This window comes from Culex pipiens, chromosome 2, assembly GCF_016801865.2.
Source record: "Culex pipiens pallens isolate TS chromosome 2, TS_CPP_V2, whole genome shotgun sequence".
NCBI lineage: Eukaryota > Metazoa > Arthropoda > Insecta > Diptera > Culicidae > Culex > Culex pipiens.
In genome coordinates, this window is record NC_068938.1 from 3492797 (window position 1) to 3513355 (window position 20559).

General features: G+C 34.9%; 1 protein-coding gene across 5 annotated transcripts in view; it reads right to left on the reverse strand.

Moving 5' to 3' along the window:
- LOC120412448 (reticulon-1-A-like) overlaps positions 1 to 20559 on the reverse strand; it is a 38947-nt gene that overhangs the window by 10944 nt on the left and 7444 nt on the right. For 2 of the 5 annotated variants that reach the window (XM_039572906.2, XM_039572908.2), the window contains exon 2: positions 18401 to 18436. The exons of 1 other annotated variant lie outside the window; for it this stretch is intronic. In XM_039572906.2, coding sequence (XP_039428840.1) covers positions 18401 to 18436 — 36 coding nt within the window. Of the gene's footprint in view, positions 1 to 5775; positions 5993 to 13025; positions 13514 to 18400; positions 18437 to 20559 lie in introns of those variants that run through there. 2 more of the 5 variants (XM_039572911.2, XM_039572910.2) reach the window with 2 other exon arrangements.

The following is a 20559-nucleotide window of genomic DNA, read 5'->3' on the forward strand; positions in this document are numbered from 1 at the left end:
TTTTTTGGCAGAAAAGAGAAAATTACGCAACGCGGCGTCACACAACAACACAATAAACGATGCCAGAAACGAGCCTTGCAGGGCAGCTCTTTATTGGCAATAAAAACTGGGAAAGTGCATAAATGTGATTGCTAAGAATTTTCCATTAAAGATTAACCTTTCTTTAAATAAAAATACAAATTTTAACATTCTTGAAAGAATGGTTGACCAAATAATAGTACTGAAAAGTTCAACTTGATAATTTTCGATACTGTTTCGAAGTTTGACACTTATCTTGACGGCAAATAACATTCAAGCTGGGAAACAATACAAAGGGTGTTTGCCGGAAATAGAAAAATAAATCGTATTCAGTCAAATCGGTAAACCTCATTGGATAAATGTACGATTCGTGCAGATTTGTTTCTTTTTAATATTTGTTGCCTTACCTATATTATGAATAAATGTAATGAAGTTTACCATATCCATAATCTGAGAAGATTCTATAAAAGGAAGGTCCAAAATTATTTAAAAAAATATCAATCCTAATTATTTAAAAAATTAAGGGTTGGAAGTTTCACTTGTTTTATGTGACCAATGTTTTAAAAAATGTTTTTTTTTTTCAGGGGTCAGCTTTAGCTGTGTTTTTTCCTAACATATCCTATATTTTAAGGAAAAATAAGTATGCTGTAAACTTTTAAATGCCCCAGACTATAGTATATATACCTCGACGCATTTAAAAACAATTTAGTAGAAAATATGAAAAATAAGCAAACGAAAAAGCTACCGTATAAACATGAAAAACTAAATCAGGAAAGTGGTAGATTGAGCCAAACAGAAACAAACATAAAGTACACAGAAAAAATGGTAGAATGAGACACAATTTTGTGTAAAATAAGGGTAATTTTAACCCTTACAGTCCGAACGTCTGATGCGAGATACCGAAAAAACCTTAAAAATGCTGTATCTTTGGCCTCTTTTGACCAAATAAGTTCGTTCACCCCTCAAAAGAACCGGACAAACCTCTATTTTCAGAATCTACAAAGAAATCCGGAATCGGTCACTTGGCCACGGAGATATTCCGGAACCTAGTGGGGTAGGTTTTTGTCCGGGTATGCAACCCAATCTACAAATCATGATTATTATCATAAATTCTTCAAAAAAACCATCCCAATTTGCTCCAAGACCTGTTCTGGACATATAAGGCATATTCCTTTGATCCCGGACCATCGGATATGAATTGGCCACCCTTCCGGAACCGACTACACAGGAACGGATGTCGAATTCTACATCAAGTCTAATATGGCTTCCGACATGTCAAACGGCACTAAATTTGGCTCAGGAAATCAAATTAGACATCCTCAGTACGTTCTGGTGCCATTTGGCCACCCTTCCACCAACCCGGAATATCCGTAACATGGTTCCGGTGGACCAATTTCGGTAATTTCACGAGCACACTTTCCGACATGTCAAACAACACTGATTTTGGCTCAGGAACTCAAATTTGACATCCTCATTACGATCTGGTGCCATTTGGCCAGCCTGCCATCAACCCGGAATATCCGTAACATGGTTCCGATGGACCAATTTCGGTAATTTCACGAGCACGCTTTCCGACATGTCAAACAACACTGATTTTTGCTCAGGAACTCAAATTTGACATCCTCATGACGATTTGGTGCCATTTGGCCACTCTGCCACCAAACCGGAATATCCGTAACATGGTTCCGGTGGACCAATTTCGGTAATTTTACGAGCATACTTTCCGACATGTCAAACAACACTGATTTTTGCTCAGGAACTCAAATTTGACATCCTCATTACGATCTGGTGCCATTTGGCCACCCTGCCATCAACCCGGAATATCCGTAACATGGTTCCGATGGACCAATTTCGGTAATTTTACAAGTACACTTTCCGACATGTCAAACAACACTGAATTCGGCTCAGGAACTCAAATTTGACATCCTCAGTACGTTTTGGTGCCATTTGGCCACCCTGCCACCAACCCGGATTGTCCGTAACAAGGTTCTAATGGACCAATTTACGGATACTTTCCGATTTGTCAATTACCGAAATTGGTCCACCGGAACCATTTTTTCCGGATATTCCGGGTTGATGGCAGGGTGGCCAAATGGCACCAGATCGTAATGAGGATGTCAAATTTGAGTTCCTGAGCAAAAAACAGTGTTGTTTGACATATCGGAAAGTACCCTTGTGAAATTATCGAAATTGGTCCATCGGAACCATGTTACGGATATTCCGGGTTGGTGACAGGGTGGCCAAATGGCACCAGATCGTAATGAGGATGTCAAATTTGAGTTCCTGAGCAAAAATCAGTGTTGTTTGACATGTCGGAAAGTGTGCTCGTGAAATTACCGAAATTGGTCCACCGGAACCATGTTACGGATATTCCGGTTTGGTGGCAGAGTGGCCAAATGGCACCAAATCGTAATGAGGATGTCAAATTTGAGTTCCTGAGCAAAAATCAGTGTTGTTTGACATGTCGGAAAGTGTACTTGTGAAATTACCGAAATTGATCCACCGGAACCATGTTACGGATATTCCGGGTTGATGGCAGGCTGGCCAAATGGCACCAGATCGTAATGAGGATGTCAAATTTGAGTTCCTGAGCCAAAATCAGTGTTGTTTTTACATGTCGGAAAGTGTGCTCGTGAAATTACCGAAATTGGTCCACCGGAACCATGTTACGGATATTCCGGTTTGGTGGCAGAGTGGCCAAATGGCACCAAATCGTCATGAGGATGTCAAATTTGAGTTCCTGAGCAAAAATCAGTGTTGTTTGACATGTCGGAAAGCGTGCTCGTGAAATTACCGAAATTGGTCCATCGGAACCATGTTACGGATATTCCGGGTTGATGGCAGGCTGGCCAAATGGCACCAGATCGTAATGAGGATGTCAAATTTGAGTTCCTGAGCCAAAATCAGTGTTGTTTGACATGTCGGAAAGTGTGCTCGTGAAATTACCGAAATTGGTCCATCGGAACCATGTTACGGATATTCCGGGTTGATGGCAGGCTGGCCAAATGGCACCAGATCGTAATGAGGATGTCAAATTTGAGTTCCTGAGCCAAAATCAGTGTTGTTTGACATGTCGGAAAGTGTGCTCGTGAAATTACCGAAATTGGTCCACCGGAACCATGTTACGGATATTCCGGGTTGGTGGAAGGGTGGCCAAATGGCACCAGAACGTACTGAGGATGTCTAATTTGATTTCCTGAGCCAAATTTAGTGCCGTTTGACATGTCGGAAGCCATATTAGACTTGATGTAGAATTCGACATCCGTTCCTGTGTAGTCGGTTCCGGAAGGGTGGCCAATTCATATCCGATGGTCCGGGATCAAAGGAATATGCCTTATATGTCCAGAACAGGTCTTGGAGCAAATTGGGATGGTTTTTTTGAAGAATTTATGATAATAATCATGATTTGTAGATTGGGTTGCATACCCGGACAAAAACCTACCCCACTAGGTTCCGGAATATCTCCGTGGCCAAGTGACCGATTCCGGATTCTTTGTAGATTCTGAAAATAGAGATTTGTCCGGTTCTTTTGAGGGGTGAACGAACTTATTTGGTCAAAAGAGGCCAAAGATACAGCATTTTTAATGTTTTTTCGGTATCTCGCATCAGACGTTCGGACTGTAAGGGTTAAATTCGTTATAAACAGTTTCTGATGAACTCACATTTTTACTTATTATTTTGATAAAATTACTCTAAAAAGAAGTAATATTCAACGAATCAAAATTTCAACCTAACAAATTTAAAGTGTTTGTCTTCCAAAATTTTCCCAAATAACTGATCTGAAGGGAACCATCCATAAACCACGTGGACACTTTTTTAAGAATCTGTTACCCCCCTCCCCCCCCCCTCTCTCGTGGACAATTGTCCATACAAAAAAAAAAAACTTTTTTGTATGGATCGTGGACTTTCGCCATAATTCTAATTCTATTGCTCTCTGCTTTAGATAGTTTTGATTCTTGTGTCGTTTTGAGCATCTTTTGATCATCGATTTTATTTCTTGTTTGTTTTTTTTTTTTAATTTTTACTTTCAGCAGAGTTTTTAACATTCTATAACCTTTCGTTGTTGGAAATGAGGACTTTTGCCTTATGATATTTTAAAAAACAAAAAAGATTTAAAAATTTATGCTGAGCCATTATTTGTATTTACCTCCTTTAGGGGCATGGTTGGCTTTTCAACAATTCTGGAGTTTTTTTTTTTTTTTTTTTTGAAAAGGTCCTATAAACCACATTTTATTTTTTAGCTCTTTGGGTGTTTTTATAACCGCCTTGAGTCAGGGGTATTCAAAAACACCCAAAAAGCAAAAAATTAAAATTTGGTTTATAGGACCTTTTCAAAAAAAAACTCCAGAATTGTATGTTTGAGGGAGGGAGATTTTACTCTCACCAAGATTGAGCTGAACTTACCAATGAAAAAAAAGAGAATGAAAAGGAAATAACTTCTTGAGAAATGCCTGTTGAACATTTTTCCATCAAATGAAAAGGGTTTTCACATAACGATGAAAGCTTCAAACATCTTCTAAAAATTGTTTTTAATTATGTGTATTAAATTAAACTTTTTAAAAAATTCTAGATATTTTCTTTAGAAAAAAATATCTCCTTTTATAAAAAAGCAGATATTTGAATACTTGTAGAAGCTTGCGTTTGAACAGTAGTTAAACTGTTAGATAACCACACGCCGAAAAGAAAAAACGATTCAATTTTAACTTTCTTGTTTAAAATTTTTCATTCAGAATCAAAAACCCTTAAAAAATTTCTTAACCCATTTTTTATGTATAAAACATTTTTTTACGATTCATCTTCTAAAAATCATACAAACTTGCAAATATTTGCTCTGTATAAAAAAAAGATGATTGACAATGATTATTTTAAACATTAAGCAATGTTTCAATCAAGGATCAACATTTGTCGTCACTGAAAAAAAAAAACAGTTTGAAAACAAAATATATCAAGTGTAAATTCATAAACCTTTTGCCCAGATTTCATTAAAACACAACAAAGGAAATAAATAATTTAAAGCTTTGAAAGTGTAATTCAACCCAAAAATAAACTTATCCACCAAATTGTGCCCGCTTATGTCACTACTTTCCACCATTGTTCCAAATCGTAAAAACTGCCAACGTGATGCCAAATTGGTCCACGCTGCTGCGACTGGAAGTGATGCTGGGTGCAAATCAGCCGGTCTTCTTCCACTGCAGCAGACTCCGCACCGTATGATGATAAGTGATTGCCAAATACACAGTTAAAGAAGATGAAATAGAAGAAGTGTGGATGCCACTCTGTGCCAAGTTGCATCGATTTACTCTCTTCACAGACTTTAGAACTTGGCTACCAACCAGCTTGACAAACAAACGATTGGACGCATTTTTCCAACTACAAAATTTGAGAAATTTCCTCTCACTTTTGAGAAACACGAATTAGTTCAAATTGACTGATGATGATCATGATGAATGATGAAGGCTCAAAATGAGTCCCAAAAACGCACAAATTTCCATCAAATATTAAAATGAAATGCAAAAGCCACAGATTGCAATCGCTGGGAAAATTGTAAGTAAAAGGCACCCGTGGAATTAATAAAAAACGAAAACTGGTTCACATCAATCCACAAACCGTGACACGTTGCCAATTAGAGCACGGCACTGGCTGGTAACACAACAACCGTGAGTAACCGTAACACTGCAGGACAGACAGACAGCTAGGTTGTGCGTTGGCACCTCTGGCGAGCGAATCAACCAAGATCAAGAAGTGAATGAAAAATACCTGGTCCTCGCGGGGGCAGTTCCTGGCGCTGGTAACCGTTTCCGTTGGCCGTTCCGTTGCCGTTGGTATAGCGAGAGTTTTGTCGTTTCACCATTTTGATTTTAAGAGAATTTTTTTAACTACTACAAACTTATCAAAATCAGTCTTCCACGCGTCGCGAGCGTCTTGAGTCGAGTGGCCACGCAAAAGAACTGAGTCTGTCCAGCGGGGCTCAGGTTTATGGAGTATGAATGGAAATGGGCAACAAGCCAGACAAGACAAGCCAACAGGAGACTTGAGCTCTAAGCCAGCCAGACAAAACCACCTGAAGAGAGTATGAACGAATAGAAGAGAGAAAAAGGGAGAGAGAGGTGTGGATGTGGCGTAGCAGCAGCAAAAAAAAACTGGAAAAAGAAGGCTACAGAAGACAGCGCCGAACCGCCAACCAAACAAGACGTGTAAACTGAGCCAACGCGCATCGTGGTCACACTTTCACCAATACAAAAACCGGGCGTCAGGTATTAATGCTCAGCTAAGTAGCTCAGTTCGACCTGTTGGCAGTGTTGGCAGCAATTAAGTGGTTTAATTCGGCGCATTTTAATCAATTTATGTTTCTATTCAAATGCAAAAAGAATAAATATCAATAATAATAAAAATAAATTCTGATATCAAAACCATCACAGTTAAAACAAGAAAAAAACGATTAAACAAAGTGGTAGTGTATAACACAACTAACAAAAAAATAAAAATAAGCTCAGAAAAACCATTTAATTACAACCTACATAATTTAATAGAATCGTTCCCCATAATTCAATATGAAATCATTAAGGGGTTACAAACATGTAGAAAATCTCAAAATTCCATAAATACATTAAATCCTTGCAAAAGATGATTTCCGTTCAATGCTGAAAGTTTCATGAAGATATTCCATGATTATGAGATATTGACGATTTAAGTTTAAAGTTTTGCCATGCGCAAAGCGAACTGTCAAACTTTCAGAGCGTTTTTCTCGAAACACTGAGTTGATTTTCGGATGCCACGATATCTCGAGATTGCATGGATCAAATTGGCTGAAATTTTGGATGAAGACCCTCAAGACATATCCCGTGTGCATGACGAAGCCCGATTTTGAAAATCTATTTTTATAAAAAATACAAAAATCAAAAGCTGACGATTTTTTACATGAAAAACACAAACATATTTTTATCTTTTTTTTAAATACACTTTTTGAGAATCGGCCGAATCATGAACACAGAAACAGTTTAACGAGTTTTCACCAAAATTTTGAGCCGGTTTGGTTAAAGCAGTGTTGAGAGATATCGTGGCACCCGTGCCTTGAAAACAGATTAAAAAAAAAAGATTAAGTGTGTGTTCATACTAATCCTTGACATTTTTGTTGAATTACATTTATTTAACCCTTTAACCCAAAAACTGTCTTATTTAGTCTAAACGGGCTTCGATCTAAAAAAAATGTAAAAAATCCATCTTTGAACCAATTTTTGATTTTCAAAAGGGTTGGAAAGAAGAACTCATATTTTTTAGTCAATCAAACAAGTGAGAAAAACAGAAAAAAATAAAAAGTAAATAAGAATCTTCATCACAATAAAAGTTTTGAAGCTCATCAAGAGAAAAAAAATCAGAAGGGAACATGGCCCACCGCTCTCACGCACGAAAGATCGATAAAAACAAACTAAAAAAAATTTTTTGAGCAGATTTTATTTTATGAAAAAAATAACTTATATTTTTCTTTATATTTTATTTATGTTTTATATTTTTCTTCTATCATTGTCAATGTTCAGCGAAACACCGATCTCAAAAAATGTCTTTTTCGTTGATGACCAATTTATGTAAACAAAACCATATCAATTTAATTGGTGCTAAGAAAAATATAAAACAAGATAAGTAAATTTTTTCATAGAATAAAATTCACTCAAAATAAAAAATCTAAAACGAGAAAATGGAAATTTTAGAAAAAAATGGGAAGGGATGATTTGACTTCAAATTTACCTTCCTTATAATAGGAAACACTTTAAAAAAAACTATCAATTAGCAAACACTTGAAAAAACTATCAAGCACGAGCATGGTTGATTGCCATTGAGCTGCTACACCGTTATTGACGGATCAGCTGAATCAAACTTTTCAAAAAAAAATCAATTAAAAAGTACACGATTGAGTATGAGGGGTTAAAAATTCGAAAAACTGGTCAGAGCTGGTCAAATAAACCCTTAGAAAAACTTTTTTAGTAAAATTTTGATAACTCGTGAAGAACACATACAAACCTTTTATTTTTATATATTCAAATTTTTGTTTTCGTCTGCTCAACAACTTTATAGAACATTGCTACACTCTAAAAAATAACCCTGCAAAAACACGTAATTTTAAAATAACAAATTTTGTTCTTATTGAAAAAATGACCGTTTTCAGATTCAAAAAGTACATAAAATTTCCCATAAAATGACATGTCTCATGATATTAATATTGTGATTTAAAAACTATGTTTTAAATTTATTTTTTTTTGCGAAAAATACGCTTTTTCGTAACCCCCCCCCCCCCCTCCCTCTTCCAAAAATGCCTCAAAAGATCAGGAGCTAAAATAATATTATTGAAAATTTAAATTTTAATTGAAAAAACTTGTATCAGAGATTGTGAACTATTTTTAATACATTGTATAACATTTAGTTTTGCATTTTCAATCAAATAGGGCACTTTTAAATTTTGAATTTCCAGACCACAGATAGGAAAAATATATAATACTTAAGATTTTTTTTCATAAATTCATTGATATTTTGCAAATTTTCTGCATTCTCGTTATCATGTAAGTTTTAGCTTAGCACTTTTAGCTTCAAAATAAAGTTGGGCTTGAAATTCGAAATTTATTTTTTTTAAGTCTGAATTTAAACATTTTAATTATAAAAAAAATATTTGATAAAAAGGTTCAATTTTGCACGTCACTCAAAAATCCGATACCATATAAAAGCTGATCCTGCGCAGCAACAGTAGCAAACAGTCAGTGGCTGAACAAATGTCTTCATTCATCATCATTATCACATTCGTCACATAAAAAAAAAGTCTGTGGCGTCACCGCTGCTACCAGAAGAAAAATACGTAGGTGCGATTGTTATTTTTCTTTCCAACGAGAGAAGATCATCATTTAGCGTGAATTCGCCCTGAGACACAAACACACACATGTTTGCTGGGTGCCAAATTTTCACAGCAAAATCGTGGCCAAAACGTCGTCCCCACGTGATTTTATTTTACTTTCACCGCATGGAAAGAAAAAAGCAAGAATAATTTGAATAGTTTTGGGCACATTTTGACCGATGGAAGACGAAATGCAACCAATTAGAAGCTTAAAGCATCCGCCACGAAAAGGAAAAAAAAACCTATAAATCTCTTCGCTAATTAATCGCAGATTAGTGCATCAGCTGTAAATCACACACACCATCAAGCGCGCAAAGTGTAAAGATTCACTCTCGCGCAACTGGTGTGGCACCAAAATGGTCGTTTCAACGAAATTGAAATCTTCTTTTTTCCCCCGACATGTTTCTTTCTTTTTCGCAAATGGGATTATTTTGCACCTGTACAAATTCTGTTCCCGGTGGAATATGCGGTCGCGAAGCGTGAAGAAAAATCACACTTTTGAAGAAAGAAAAAAAGTAAAGAGGAAGAATATCAAATATGTGCTCTCAAAGGTGGCGTCGTCGTCGTCGTCATTCCGCTCTAAAGTGAGCTTTGACGAAGTCGTTAACCTTCGACATACCGTCATTATTTTTGATGTAAAAAAACGCAAACAATTAGTAGATATTTTTCACTGTTTATTTATGTTGAAATCATTCATTGACCAGACAAAAAAAATATACGGAGTCACTAAAATAAAATTAAATTACGGAAATAGTAGTTTATGCAACAAGTTGCAAAAAGAGGATTTTTTCAGCACGAGTCGTACATTTATCCAACGAGGTTCACCGAGTTGGATAAATACGAAGAGTGCTGAAAAAATCAAGTTTTGCAACGAGTTCTATACAACATTTTTTGCAATTCCAAAAAACACACACCGAGTGAAATTCCATGTCAAATTTTCATGTATTTTGTCAATAAATCGCTTAAATCAAATTTTTTTTCAAAAGTGTTACTTTTCGAAACAAGTGCTGAAAAGTTCAACTTTTCAGCACCCCTTTGAGTGCTGAAAAGTAGAACTTTTCAGCATTTATTTTGAAAAGTGTTGCTATTCGATTCTGTTATTTTTGGTACAGAAAAGTAGGCTATTTCGTCGTTCAAGAATGACAGGAAAAGTAAGTAGTTTCACGACGGAATTTCAAAAAAAACTTTCTCTATTTATTCGTAATTCTAAAATAATCTTAAAATACTGATGATGAATTTAAAAGAAGGATCAAAATTGTAAGTTGTAAGGTTTTATCGAAAAAAAAAAATGATTTCATTCTGACAGGTTAATTCCAGGACACACTGAAAAAATAAAACAGTTTCCGTAATCGTGAATTGTTGTTTATAAATGTGAGAACCATAAAGGAATTCAATTTTTTATTTTTAGTTTATCAAAAAAGACATCTTTTGTGCTTGAACTTAGTATAGTGCAAAATCTGGTAGCGGAGATTTGAATTTTTGAAAAAAACAGTTATTTTGTGGGGGGGGGGGGGAAACGAAAACACTATCATCCATTATTTAAGATGCTAAATCAAATTGCAGTCGAAAATTACTATTTTTTGTGTTTTTTTTTTGAGAGGAAGTGGAACAACATTTTTAAGTAAGTGACATTTTTCGATGTTTTGTTTTCTATGAATTATCATTTTTTGAAATTTTAAAATACTGTGTAAAGACTTTTGCTAAACATATTTTTGAAAAGCTGAACAAAATATACCAGCAATTTTCATCATTTGACTTTGTTAATCAGACTGATGGTTGTTGAGATACAGCTTCTTAATGTTTAAATTTAAAATGACAAATAAAAATTAGTTTTTTTAGTGTTACATAAGTAGCCCTAAATTTCTCAACTCACAAAATCTTGGCAACTATTGGTTGATAAAAATGAAATAATTGGAAAATTTTCTGCTCTTTTCAACCATAATAAATTTGAAAATTTAAACCGAACCCAAGATTTAAAAATGTCCAAAACAAAAGATTAACCACTCTTCAATGGTTTTTGTCGATTTAAAAATTTCTTCATTATTTTTATAGAGATTAGATTATTTTTACAAGAATATTTTTTACATTGAAAATCAGCCGATAGTTTCGAGATACAGTCCAGACTCGCTTATCCGAAGTTTCGATTATCCAGAGCTTCGGATAATCGAATCACGGACAAACAATTTTTTTTTCGTTTTCAATTTTTATTTTCTTGCTTTAAACATCAAATTCGAGTTCTGCGACCCCATTTTAGTAAATGTGAATGGTTGATTACCTGTAAAATTAAAACATGCATTTTTGGATTCAGCAATTCTAAATCACTTTAGAGTAGTTGAAGGGCCATACTAAAGCTCAACAAACAAAAATAAGACAGCAAAAAAAAACAAATTTGTCGTGATTCGATTATCCGAAATTAAATTTTGCCAAGGCCTTCGGATAATCGAATCTGGACTGTATCGCGTTTGGCAGGTTTGTTTGGCAGGTTAAAGTATCAGTCCAAGTTACAAATTCCGATAGTTTTGCAAAAGTTCTGATATAAACTTGCTTGCACACTTCCCATTAAGCTTTTTTATTTCCTTAATATGGAATGAAAACGCTTTTTGGATGCTGCAATCGCCAAAGCGCTGATATGTCATTCATTAGGCACCTGATAGAAATAAATGCCGTTCCCCTAGATGACAATGAGGAAAACTAATTTTTCACAAATTTTAAACAATAAGAGATTCGTATGCAAAAACACCATAAAAGCAAAAAAAATAAACCAAATTTGGGCCATTAAAAAATAAATTTAGGTATACAGTTTTAGTATTGTTTTTTAAATTAAAGTACAAAAATAATAGCTTCTTCATGCAAAACGAAAAAAAAAATGATGTTGGATTGTTGAAAAAAGTGATGGTTGAATATCACCCCTTTTTAATAAAAATTTAGGTTGAATAAGTGTAATTAGTGGTAAATAGTTGGGAAAAAGTTGAATTTTGGAAGGGTGAAAATTTGGTAGGTAGAATATTACCTCTTTTTTGAGTAATATTACATAAAAAATGTAAAAAATCTAAGCCTGATGAAAATTCATCAAAATTTGATGAAAATTCACCAGTTCCTAATGCAACATTACACTTTTTTTTGACACAAAATCTGTCATCTTTCCCTGAGGAATATTACCATCATTTTTATCCTTGTATCACTCATTTTTTCCGGACACAAATCTGTCCATTTTTCCAATTGAAATATTATCATGACTTTTTTACTGGTTGTTTACTGGGTTTAAGAGAGATTTAAGATTTAATTCATTATTTTTGAAGAAATTTTAATGCGCCAAAAATTTTGAATTCGATAAACGATCTTTATGAGTGAAACCTAAATTAACAAAACTTCGTGGCCACACAGGGGTTAACCACCAGCCAAAGCGACAGTTGCACTTTAGCTGAGACTGTCTGAAAAACGGCAGCGCGTAGCGTGTGCTGTAAAGCACAACCACGTTTCCACCAGCTTGACCAGCTAGAACTTCGTACCGTGTAGCACACCTATAAAAATGCGAAATGTGTATTTTTATAAAAAGAATCCTGCTGATGATCTGCGCTGAACTAGACGCCGGTGCGGTCATTCGGTCAGTCCGTGGTGGTCGCCGATTGATTCAATGCCACTGCTTCTCTTTTGTCACATTTCAGGCGAATGATTTTGTTTTACGTAACCAAAGTGACAGCGGCGAGAATCTTCTCCTCGTTCTGCTCTCTGCGTTTCAGCAGCAGTTTGAAATCCCCTCGCTGTCCATCCATGTGTGTTGTGCAGCAGCGCAACGCCGCAGTCCACTTTAGTATTTATTCACACACTGCACATTTTGTAAAATACACACAAACACACACGGCTTCTTCTTCCCCTTTTGATTCCCGTGTCCCCCCTAAACAGGGGGTAGGGGGGTTGTCACAGATTTAAATATCATCCACACCGCACTCACTGCACCATTGAATATTACACAAATGCAGCGCTCAAATGAACAACGTAATAAGTCGATCCGATCGATTGACCAAACCGGATCCGATTTCGATTCTGGGCCACAGGAGGCGCAGAGTTCTGGGTGAATTGCCACCGGAAAGTCACCCCCAGTGACTGTCCAACACACACACACACTTACATCCCTCCTTGCTGAACTCGATCTCCCGCAGCAGCTTCAAATCTTCCAGCGAAAAAGACATCGTGCAGCAGTGAGCAGTTTTCCGTGCAACGATCTTCACTTGAACCACTCGATATTATCTGGAAAAGAAGACGATTTTCCAGAAGCCCTCACACTCCCACACACGCACACTCGCCGTCGATTTTTCCCGCACGCCGATCCCGAAACGATCCGTTCGCGAATAAAACAATGATGATGTTCGCTCTCGAGAGTTCGAGTTGAGATCGCGACGACGACCACGGCCTTTCTTCTTCTTGGCCTGGGCCTTAATATAGAATAAATTACAATTTATCCCTGTAAAGGGGGAAAAACAACAGAAAAAAATCCGTCACTCCGTGCTCCGTGTGAGAAAAGCTGCCGCGAAGAAAATCCGATTTTATTAATAACTTTTCTCCTTATTCTCCTCTCGCGCTGTCCTCTCCTTAATGGCTATTTTCGACTAAGACTAAAATTACGTTCAAACGACGACGAATATCACGACGCTCACTCACGAATATCCGCGCGCGTTCTCTCTCTCAAATGAGTGAGCCAAAAGATATAGTCAAGTGCATGCGCGCGCGACACAAACTGACTAAGCCGCTGCTAATACACCGAGACTAGGATTGCAGTAGGCGACGGCGGCGGCGGCAAAGTAGACACATGAACCGCGGGAAACCGCAATGACGATTTTTTTTTGTGTGGATTTCGACTCATCTGGATGGCATCAGGTGAAGAGTTTGGCGCGTTCGAAAAAATAATACGCGACGTCGGCGTCGTTGTGCGGTGTGCGATTTCACAAATACAGATGATGCGGTTGTTGCGGTACCATTCATTGAGCAAAAAACGGGGTTTCGGACGTGTGCGTGTGTGGGATGGTGTGGTGAGGGCGCGCGCGACTTAAAACAGAGATTTAATTGAGTTAGCGCTAAAATGCAATGTGATTTGAGTGGAGAGGTGTACGATTTCACGCAGATCAGGCGTTAAAAAATTTCTCGTCTAATTTGGTTTATTTTTTGTTTTTTGTTTTTTTTATAATTTTTATTATGTTCAAAAAGATTTGTAGGTCTTTTTTTTGGCAATAAAACATAAAAAATCGGTAGGTTTGATATTTGGCACCATGAAGGAAAGACTCGTCGGAGTCTCAAATAACTTTTTTAAAGATATAAATCTTCAATCTTATTAAAAAAAGGTAACTGAAAATCGATAAATTTATGTAAATATCCCTCAAATTTCTTCTAAATATGCCTTGGAAGACTCTTACTACATATTTGACCAATATTTTACCTTTGATAAAAAGTATCCGTACAAAATTTTCCAGATTTCTAGTTTTCTTTTAAATAAACCCAAAATCCAAGCTGGAAACTCCAATACGACTAAACAAAAATCTTTTTTTTTGTACAATGTGTTACACAGTAAAAAATAATGTAAATTTGGAAGCTGTAATTTTGGGAGGTTGAATATTACCTCTTTTATGTTGTAATTTTACTTCAATTTAGACTGAAAAAATGACATTACACCAGAAAAGAGGTAAAATTACATATTTCCATAGGTAAAATTACACATTACCATAGGTAAAATTACACATTTTTGCTGACATAAAAGATGTACCCCTTCCCAGATGTAATATCACCATGATTTTTTTTTCTGTGTATGCAAATACTGCAACAGATTGCTTGGATACAAATTTTAGCAACAGTGCTAAACTTAGGCGTCATCCATAAGTATCAAAGTTTATCAAACTATTCTTAATATATTTTAAGACTGAATTTTCAGTATTCAACAAATATCCTAGCGTGACGTCACACTCTCACGGACCCCCCTCCCACCGTTGTCACACTTTGTCACGCTTGCGACAACTCCCCCCCCCCCCTAAACCGTGACTTACTTTATGGATGACGCCTTAGAGTGTTTCATTGAAAAACTATTTATTATCCAAAAGACTAAAGGCCCTTTCGAATTATGAATACCGCATACTCAGTTTTTGTAATGATGATGATTTTTTAAGAAACATGAAAATTTTACAAGAAAATTATGAAATCCATTTAAATTATTTATCTGAATCATAAAAAATGAATCAGTAGGCGGTGTTCATCTCCTGAATGGGAATTAAATTCAGAAATTTAAGAGATAATCACTTTTTATTTAAAGAAATTACATCTGCTTATATTGAAGCCAAAATAAACATTTTTTAGGGAAACCGCTCTTGAAACTGTTTTCTACAATCTGATTGATCCGAAAATGTTTAAGCATGTCATGGTGTAATATGGTAGGGGATTGAAATTGCAGTTTATGCAACAAGTTTCAAAATGAAGACATTTTAATTTAAGGTTTATCCCTCGGTCGCGGAGAGAGTAAATAATAATATTTAAAAAAATATTTTGCAAGCTGAATTTTCAATACTTGACCACACAAGATACTTTTTGCAATTCCGTCGTGAAACTACTTACTTTTCCTGTCATTCTTGAACGACGAAATAGCCTACTTTTCTGTACCAAAAATAACAGAATCTAATAGCAACACTTTTCAAAATAAATGCTGAAAAGTTCTACTTTTCAGCACTGAAATGGGTGCTGAAAAGTTGAACTTTTCAGCACTTGTTTCGAAAAGTAACACTTTTCAACATTTTTTTGATTTAAACGATTTATTGACAAAATGCATGAAAATTCGACTTAAAATTTCACTCAATGGGTGTTTTTCGAAATTGCAAAAAATGTTGTATGGAACTCGTTGCAAAACTTGATTTTTTCAGCACTCGTCGTATTTATCCAACTCGGTGAACCTCGTTGGATAAATGTACTACTCGTGCTGAAAAAATCCTCTTTTTGCAACTTGTTGCATAAACTACTATTATACATAGAAACACATATGCTTTTACGGGAAATAATACAATAGTTCCATGAATTCATAAAAAAAAATATTTTTTTTTTCAGTTTGCATAATCTGAGATCACAAAGGTCAGAATTTGTAAATTGTTGTTCCTTTGAAAATTTGAATTTTAAGAAATAATTATTTTTTAATTTTATAATTTTTACACGAAACCAGAAGTCATGATTTAAATTATTTAATTATAAGTTATATAAAACTAATGCCCCGGAAAAAAAATGCAAAAGGAGGATCTTTGCAATTCCGTTTCACAAAAAAAAACTACTTTTTGCAATTATAGTGCTGCAAAGTTCTACTTTTGTTGATCTTTTCAACACTTGAATCGAAAAGTAACATTTTTCAATATTTTTCTGTTTTGAACGGTGAAATTACAAAAAAATGAATGTTTGACATAAAATTCTATTCTAGAAGCATTTTTCGAAATGGCAAAAAAATTTGTAAGCGACTCGTTGCAAAACTTGTTTTTATTTCAGCACTCGTCGTATTTATCCAACTCGGTAAAACTCGTAGGATAACTTTACGATTCGTGCTGAAAAAATCTTCTTTTTGCAACTAGTTGCATAAACTACTATTAATGTCATTCTACAGGGACAAATTGATCAACTTTTCAACACTTGTATCGAAAAGTAATACTTTTCGACACTTTATTAGTTTTGAGTTGGTCAAACACTCGGTCGACGAACCAAAGCGGGAAACAAACGTTTCACTGATTAATCGATTCGACCGATCGATCGATTTCCGATGGTTTTTGAAAATTATGCAATTTAATTCAAACTATTTTCTTAAAATTAGAAGTAATAAACTAGACATTTGTATTCTTATTTAAAGTGTTTACAATTGTTTCAAAAACCTTTTTTTTTACTAACTCAAAGGTTATGTACTTTTTAAACTAATTTGAAATTAAAATATGAAAATTGAAAAAAAATATGTCAAAAACTGCAAAGAATTTAAACAAAACTTGTTAAATTTGTGATTTAATCATTTTTTTACTGTTGTTTTTAAAAGCCTTTTTACACAAATCCAGTTAATTTTTTTATAAAAACATAAATTGAGGTTTATTTATTTATTTCAATTCATGTTAATTTGTTGTACTAATCAAAATACAATTGGCTATTGACAACATGCAGAGTTTTGGAGATCCACAATTTAATTAAAATACAGTCAACTCTCTGGTTGTCAATATCCAAGGGACCGTCGAGGAAGAGAATCATCAGTTTACAGAAAGATGCAAAATGAAGACTCGATTGAAAATATTTTTTTCTTGATGCCCAGCTATGGGAGAGAATCATGGCAACGTCCATCAAACAAAAACAAACTAATGTCAAACACCCTTCAAAGCTTCGTTTCGCCAAGAAAAATGTCTATGCAAGCCATGAGAAAGTGAAATTATTGACAACCGGAAGAGATTTTTAAAGCAAACAGAATCCAAGGGACCGTCGAGGAAGAGATCCTTCAAGCAAGGGAAAATATCGAGGAATGAAGATAATTGAAGTATGCAGATTGAAGGGACTGAAGAATTCATCGATAGATGGAGAATTATTGATATTGAGAAGATCGACAGCCAGAGAGTCGACTGTACAATCATTGGATGAAACAAATTATGTAAGTCGACTAAGCGAGAGCTGAAACCCCTGTCTAAAAACACTTATCAAAAAATGAATAAACTCCAAATTAACAGACTCTTTAAAATGACTAAATCTCGCAAAAAAAGTATGACTCAACATTATTTTTAGAAGCAGATCTTAGGCAACACCTTTCTGTACTTTGTTTTTAGAAATATAATAAAGCAGATATTTCTCTAAATGACAGCAAAAGTGAAAAAAAAAATGTCTCTTTATTGATTTTTGCATTCGACATTGTATATCACATTGGACACAAGCAAAGCAGGAGAGAAAAAAAGCTCACTATTTCTTGTTTTTTTTTTTCAAATCAAAGGGTATTTTCTTTCCGAGATTATGCATGTCGAATTACAAATTGACCTTCAAAAAAGCAACATTAACGCGATGAATCCAGCAAAAAGAAAAGCATGAACTGTAGTGTTCTTCGAGTGCACCGCCGACACTTGATCAGCGTGTGGAAAATCGCTCGGCAATAAAGACAAGAAAATAAGCACATTTTCCTCCCTGCAGAAGCCGGCCGGCCGGGTCAATATCGATCCAAATGGTTCGAAACTCGAAGAAAACCCCGTTCAACGGGGCCCATAAAAATTGACAGTGAATGCGAAACGGAATAATCTGGTCTCGCCGTCCTTACCCAGATTTGATTAGCTGTCATGTTATCGTGTTAGGACATTAGTAAGATTGCAATAAAGAGCACGAGGGAGAAAGAAAAAAAGGTGTGTCACCTTTTACCGGCAAACGTGCGAAATTTTTGACGCTTTTTTTTACTTGTTCGCTCTCTTTTGGGAAATTCCGCATTACATGCAGCACTTAGTTATAACTACCTACATCTAGTTAGTACAAAGCAGCACTTACCTCTAGGATGAAGTTTTTCCGGCTTGAACCAGGCATCTGCAAAGGAAGCGAAAAAAACACGATAAAGGAAAAGAGGAACATTTTAATATGGGAATTTCGAGCTCGGGATAGCGGTGAATTTATGCGAAAGACGTGTGTGAGTGTGGGTTTGTGTGTGTGCAGAGAACATGTGTTAGTGGTGCGAATCCCTGTCTACTAGACATTAAGTGTCTAGCCGGATTGGCTCCAGCAGGATTAGCAATTATTGGGCATTATGTTGAATTTGTGGCAATGCGGGTTTATTAGTTTGATTATAAGGTGACGAACAAAAAATATTTTACATATTTTTTTTAGTTCAGTTTAAAACAACTCATTAAAATTATTCTTTATTATTTATTTAATATTTAATATTTAATATTTTTAACTCATTAAAATTATTCCTTCCTTCGTCGTTGTTCGTCGTTTGCGTGCCTTCTGACAACGATCATTTTGGTCTAAAATGAGTTCATGTATTAGTAGAAGATTTTTTGTGATTCTCATTGTTAGCACCACTTAAATCAGTTTATTTCGTTTTGTTTACAAACATTGTTCATCTGCGAACAGTGGAGAAATCGACTTCCCGACGAATAGTTTCCTTTTACCGTTTTTTTGCGCGCGAGAGAGGAAGGAGAGTTCCCTTCCGATTTTTTCTCTGGATGATATATTTATAATCCAAACTAAATGGTCATTGTCATATGATAGCACACAAGCGACGTAATCTTATCAGCATTTGTTTTAAATAATATAACAAAACAAATCATAATTTTAAAGAGCAGACTATTTTGTATTGCGATATTCACAAAAATAAATAAGTATAACTGTATAAGTTTTTTTGCAATTCCGTCGTGAAACTACTCACTTTTCCTGTCATTCTTGAACGACGAAAAAGCCTACTTTTCTGTACCAAAAATAATAGAATCGAATAGCAACACTTTTTAAAATAAATGCTGAAAAGTTGAACTTTTCAGCACTTGTTTCGAAAAGTAACACTTTTCAACATTTTTTTGATTCAAACGATTTATTGACAAAATACATGAAAATTTGACTTAAAATTTCACTCAGTGTGTGTTTTTTGGAATTGCAAAAAATGTTGTATTGAACTCGTTGGAAAACTTGATTTTTTCAGCACTCTTCGTATTTATCCAACTCGGTGAACCTCGTTGGATAAATGTACGACTCGTGCTGAAAAAATCCTCTTTTTTCAACATAAACTACTATTTCCAAACCGAAAATGGTTGCTTTTCAGAGATTTAAAAGTGCCCACAACAACATTTTTCTTTATAACATAACCCAGAATTGCCACGTATAAAAATATTTTTGAGAGTTTGCTGTGATGATATTGATAATATTAATCATAGAAGGCGTAGATTGAGAGATTCATTTTTGTGGCTTAGAATATCAATACGGTAAGAAGAGCAGCTGTATTTGGGGTGTGAGTATTCTAGATTGATAATTGTAACCGCTGAGAGCTAATAGTTTGATATTTTTACAACACTGATGGAAAGTTAGATTTTCGAAAACACCCTAATCGTGAACCACCCTAATTTTCAACCAAGCCAAAAAATTGCTTCTTCCCATTAAAAAAAAAATGTTGAAGACATAAAAGCTACAAACTTTACTTTTTTGCGATTTGGACCACAAATTGAAAAGTTGGCTAAATTTCTGTTTGCATAATTAAAATTACGAATCGAATAAAAACGGAATGGTTGAAACCCAATTGGAATTTGGAAGAGAAGTGTTCAAAATTTTTTAAAGGTGGATTTCAAAGTTCCAGAAATCAAAATATTAATTTTATTATGTTAGTACTCTCAAAGTTTTTATTTATTTTTCAATAAAAATGAGTTCGAATCAGTATCAGACTTACAGGACAATTTTACACAAAGAACAGTAAAAAATTGTTTAAAATTTATGCATTTAAGGTGTTATTGAAACAAAATTCAAAAATATCTTCAGATTTAAAGGCATTTTCTGTAGAATAAGTTTTTCAGTAAAATTCTGATTTATGCAACAAATTTTGATTTTTTTTATGCTTCCACAATAGAAACCTAAAAACTATGAAAAGTATAAACAAATATCAATGTCAAGATATGTGCTCTTGGAAACATATTTACTATCATTTACTGTTTTATCTATATTTTGCA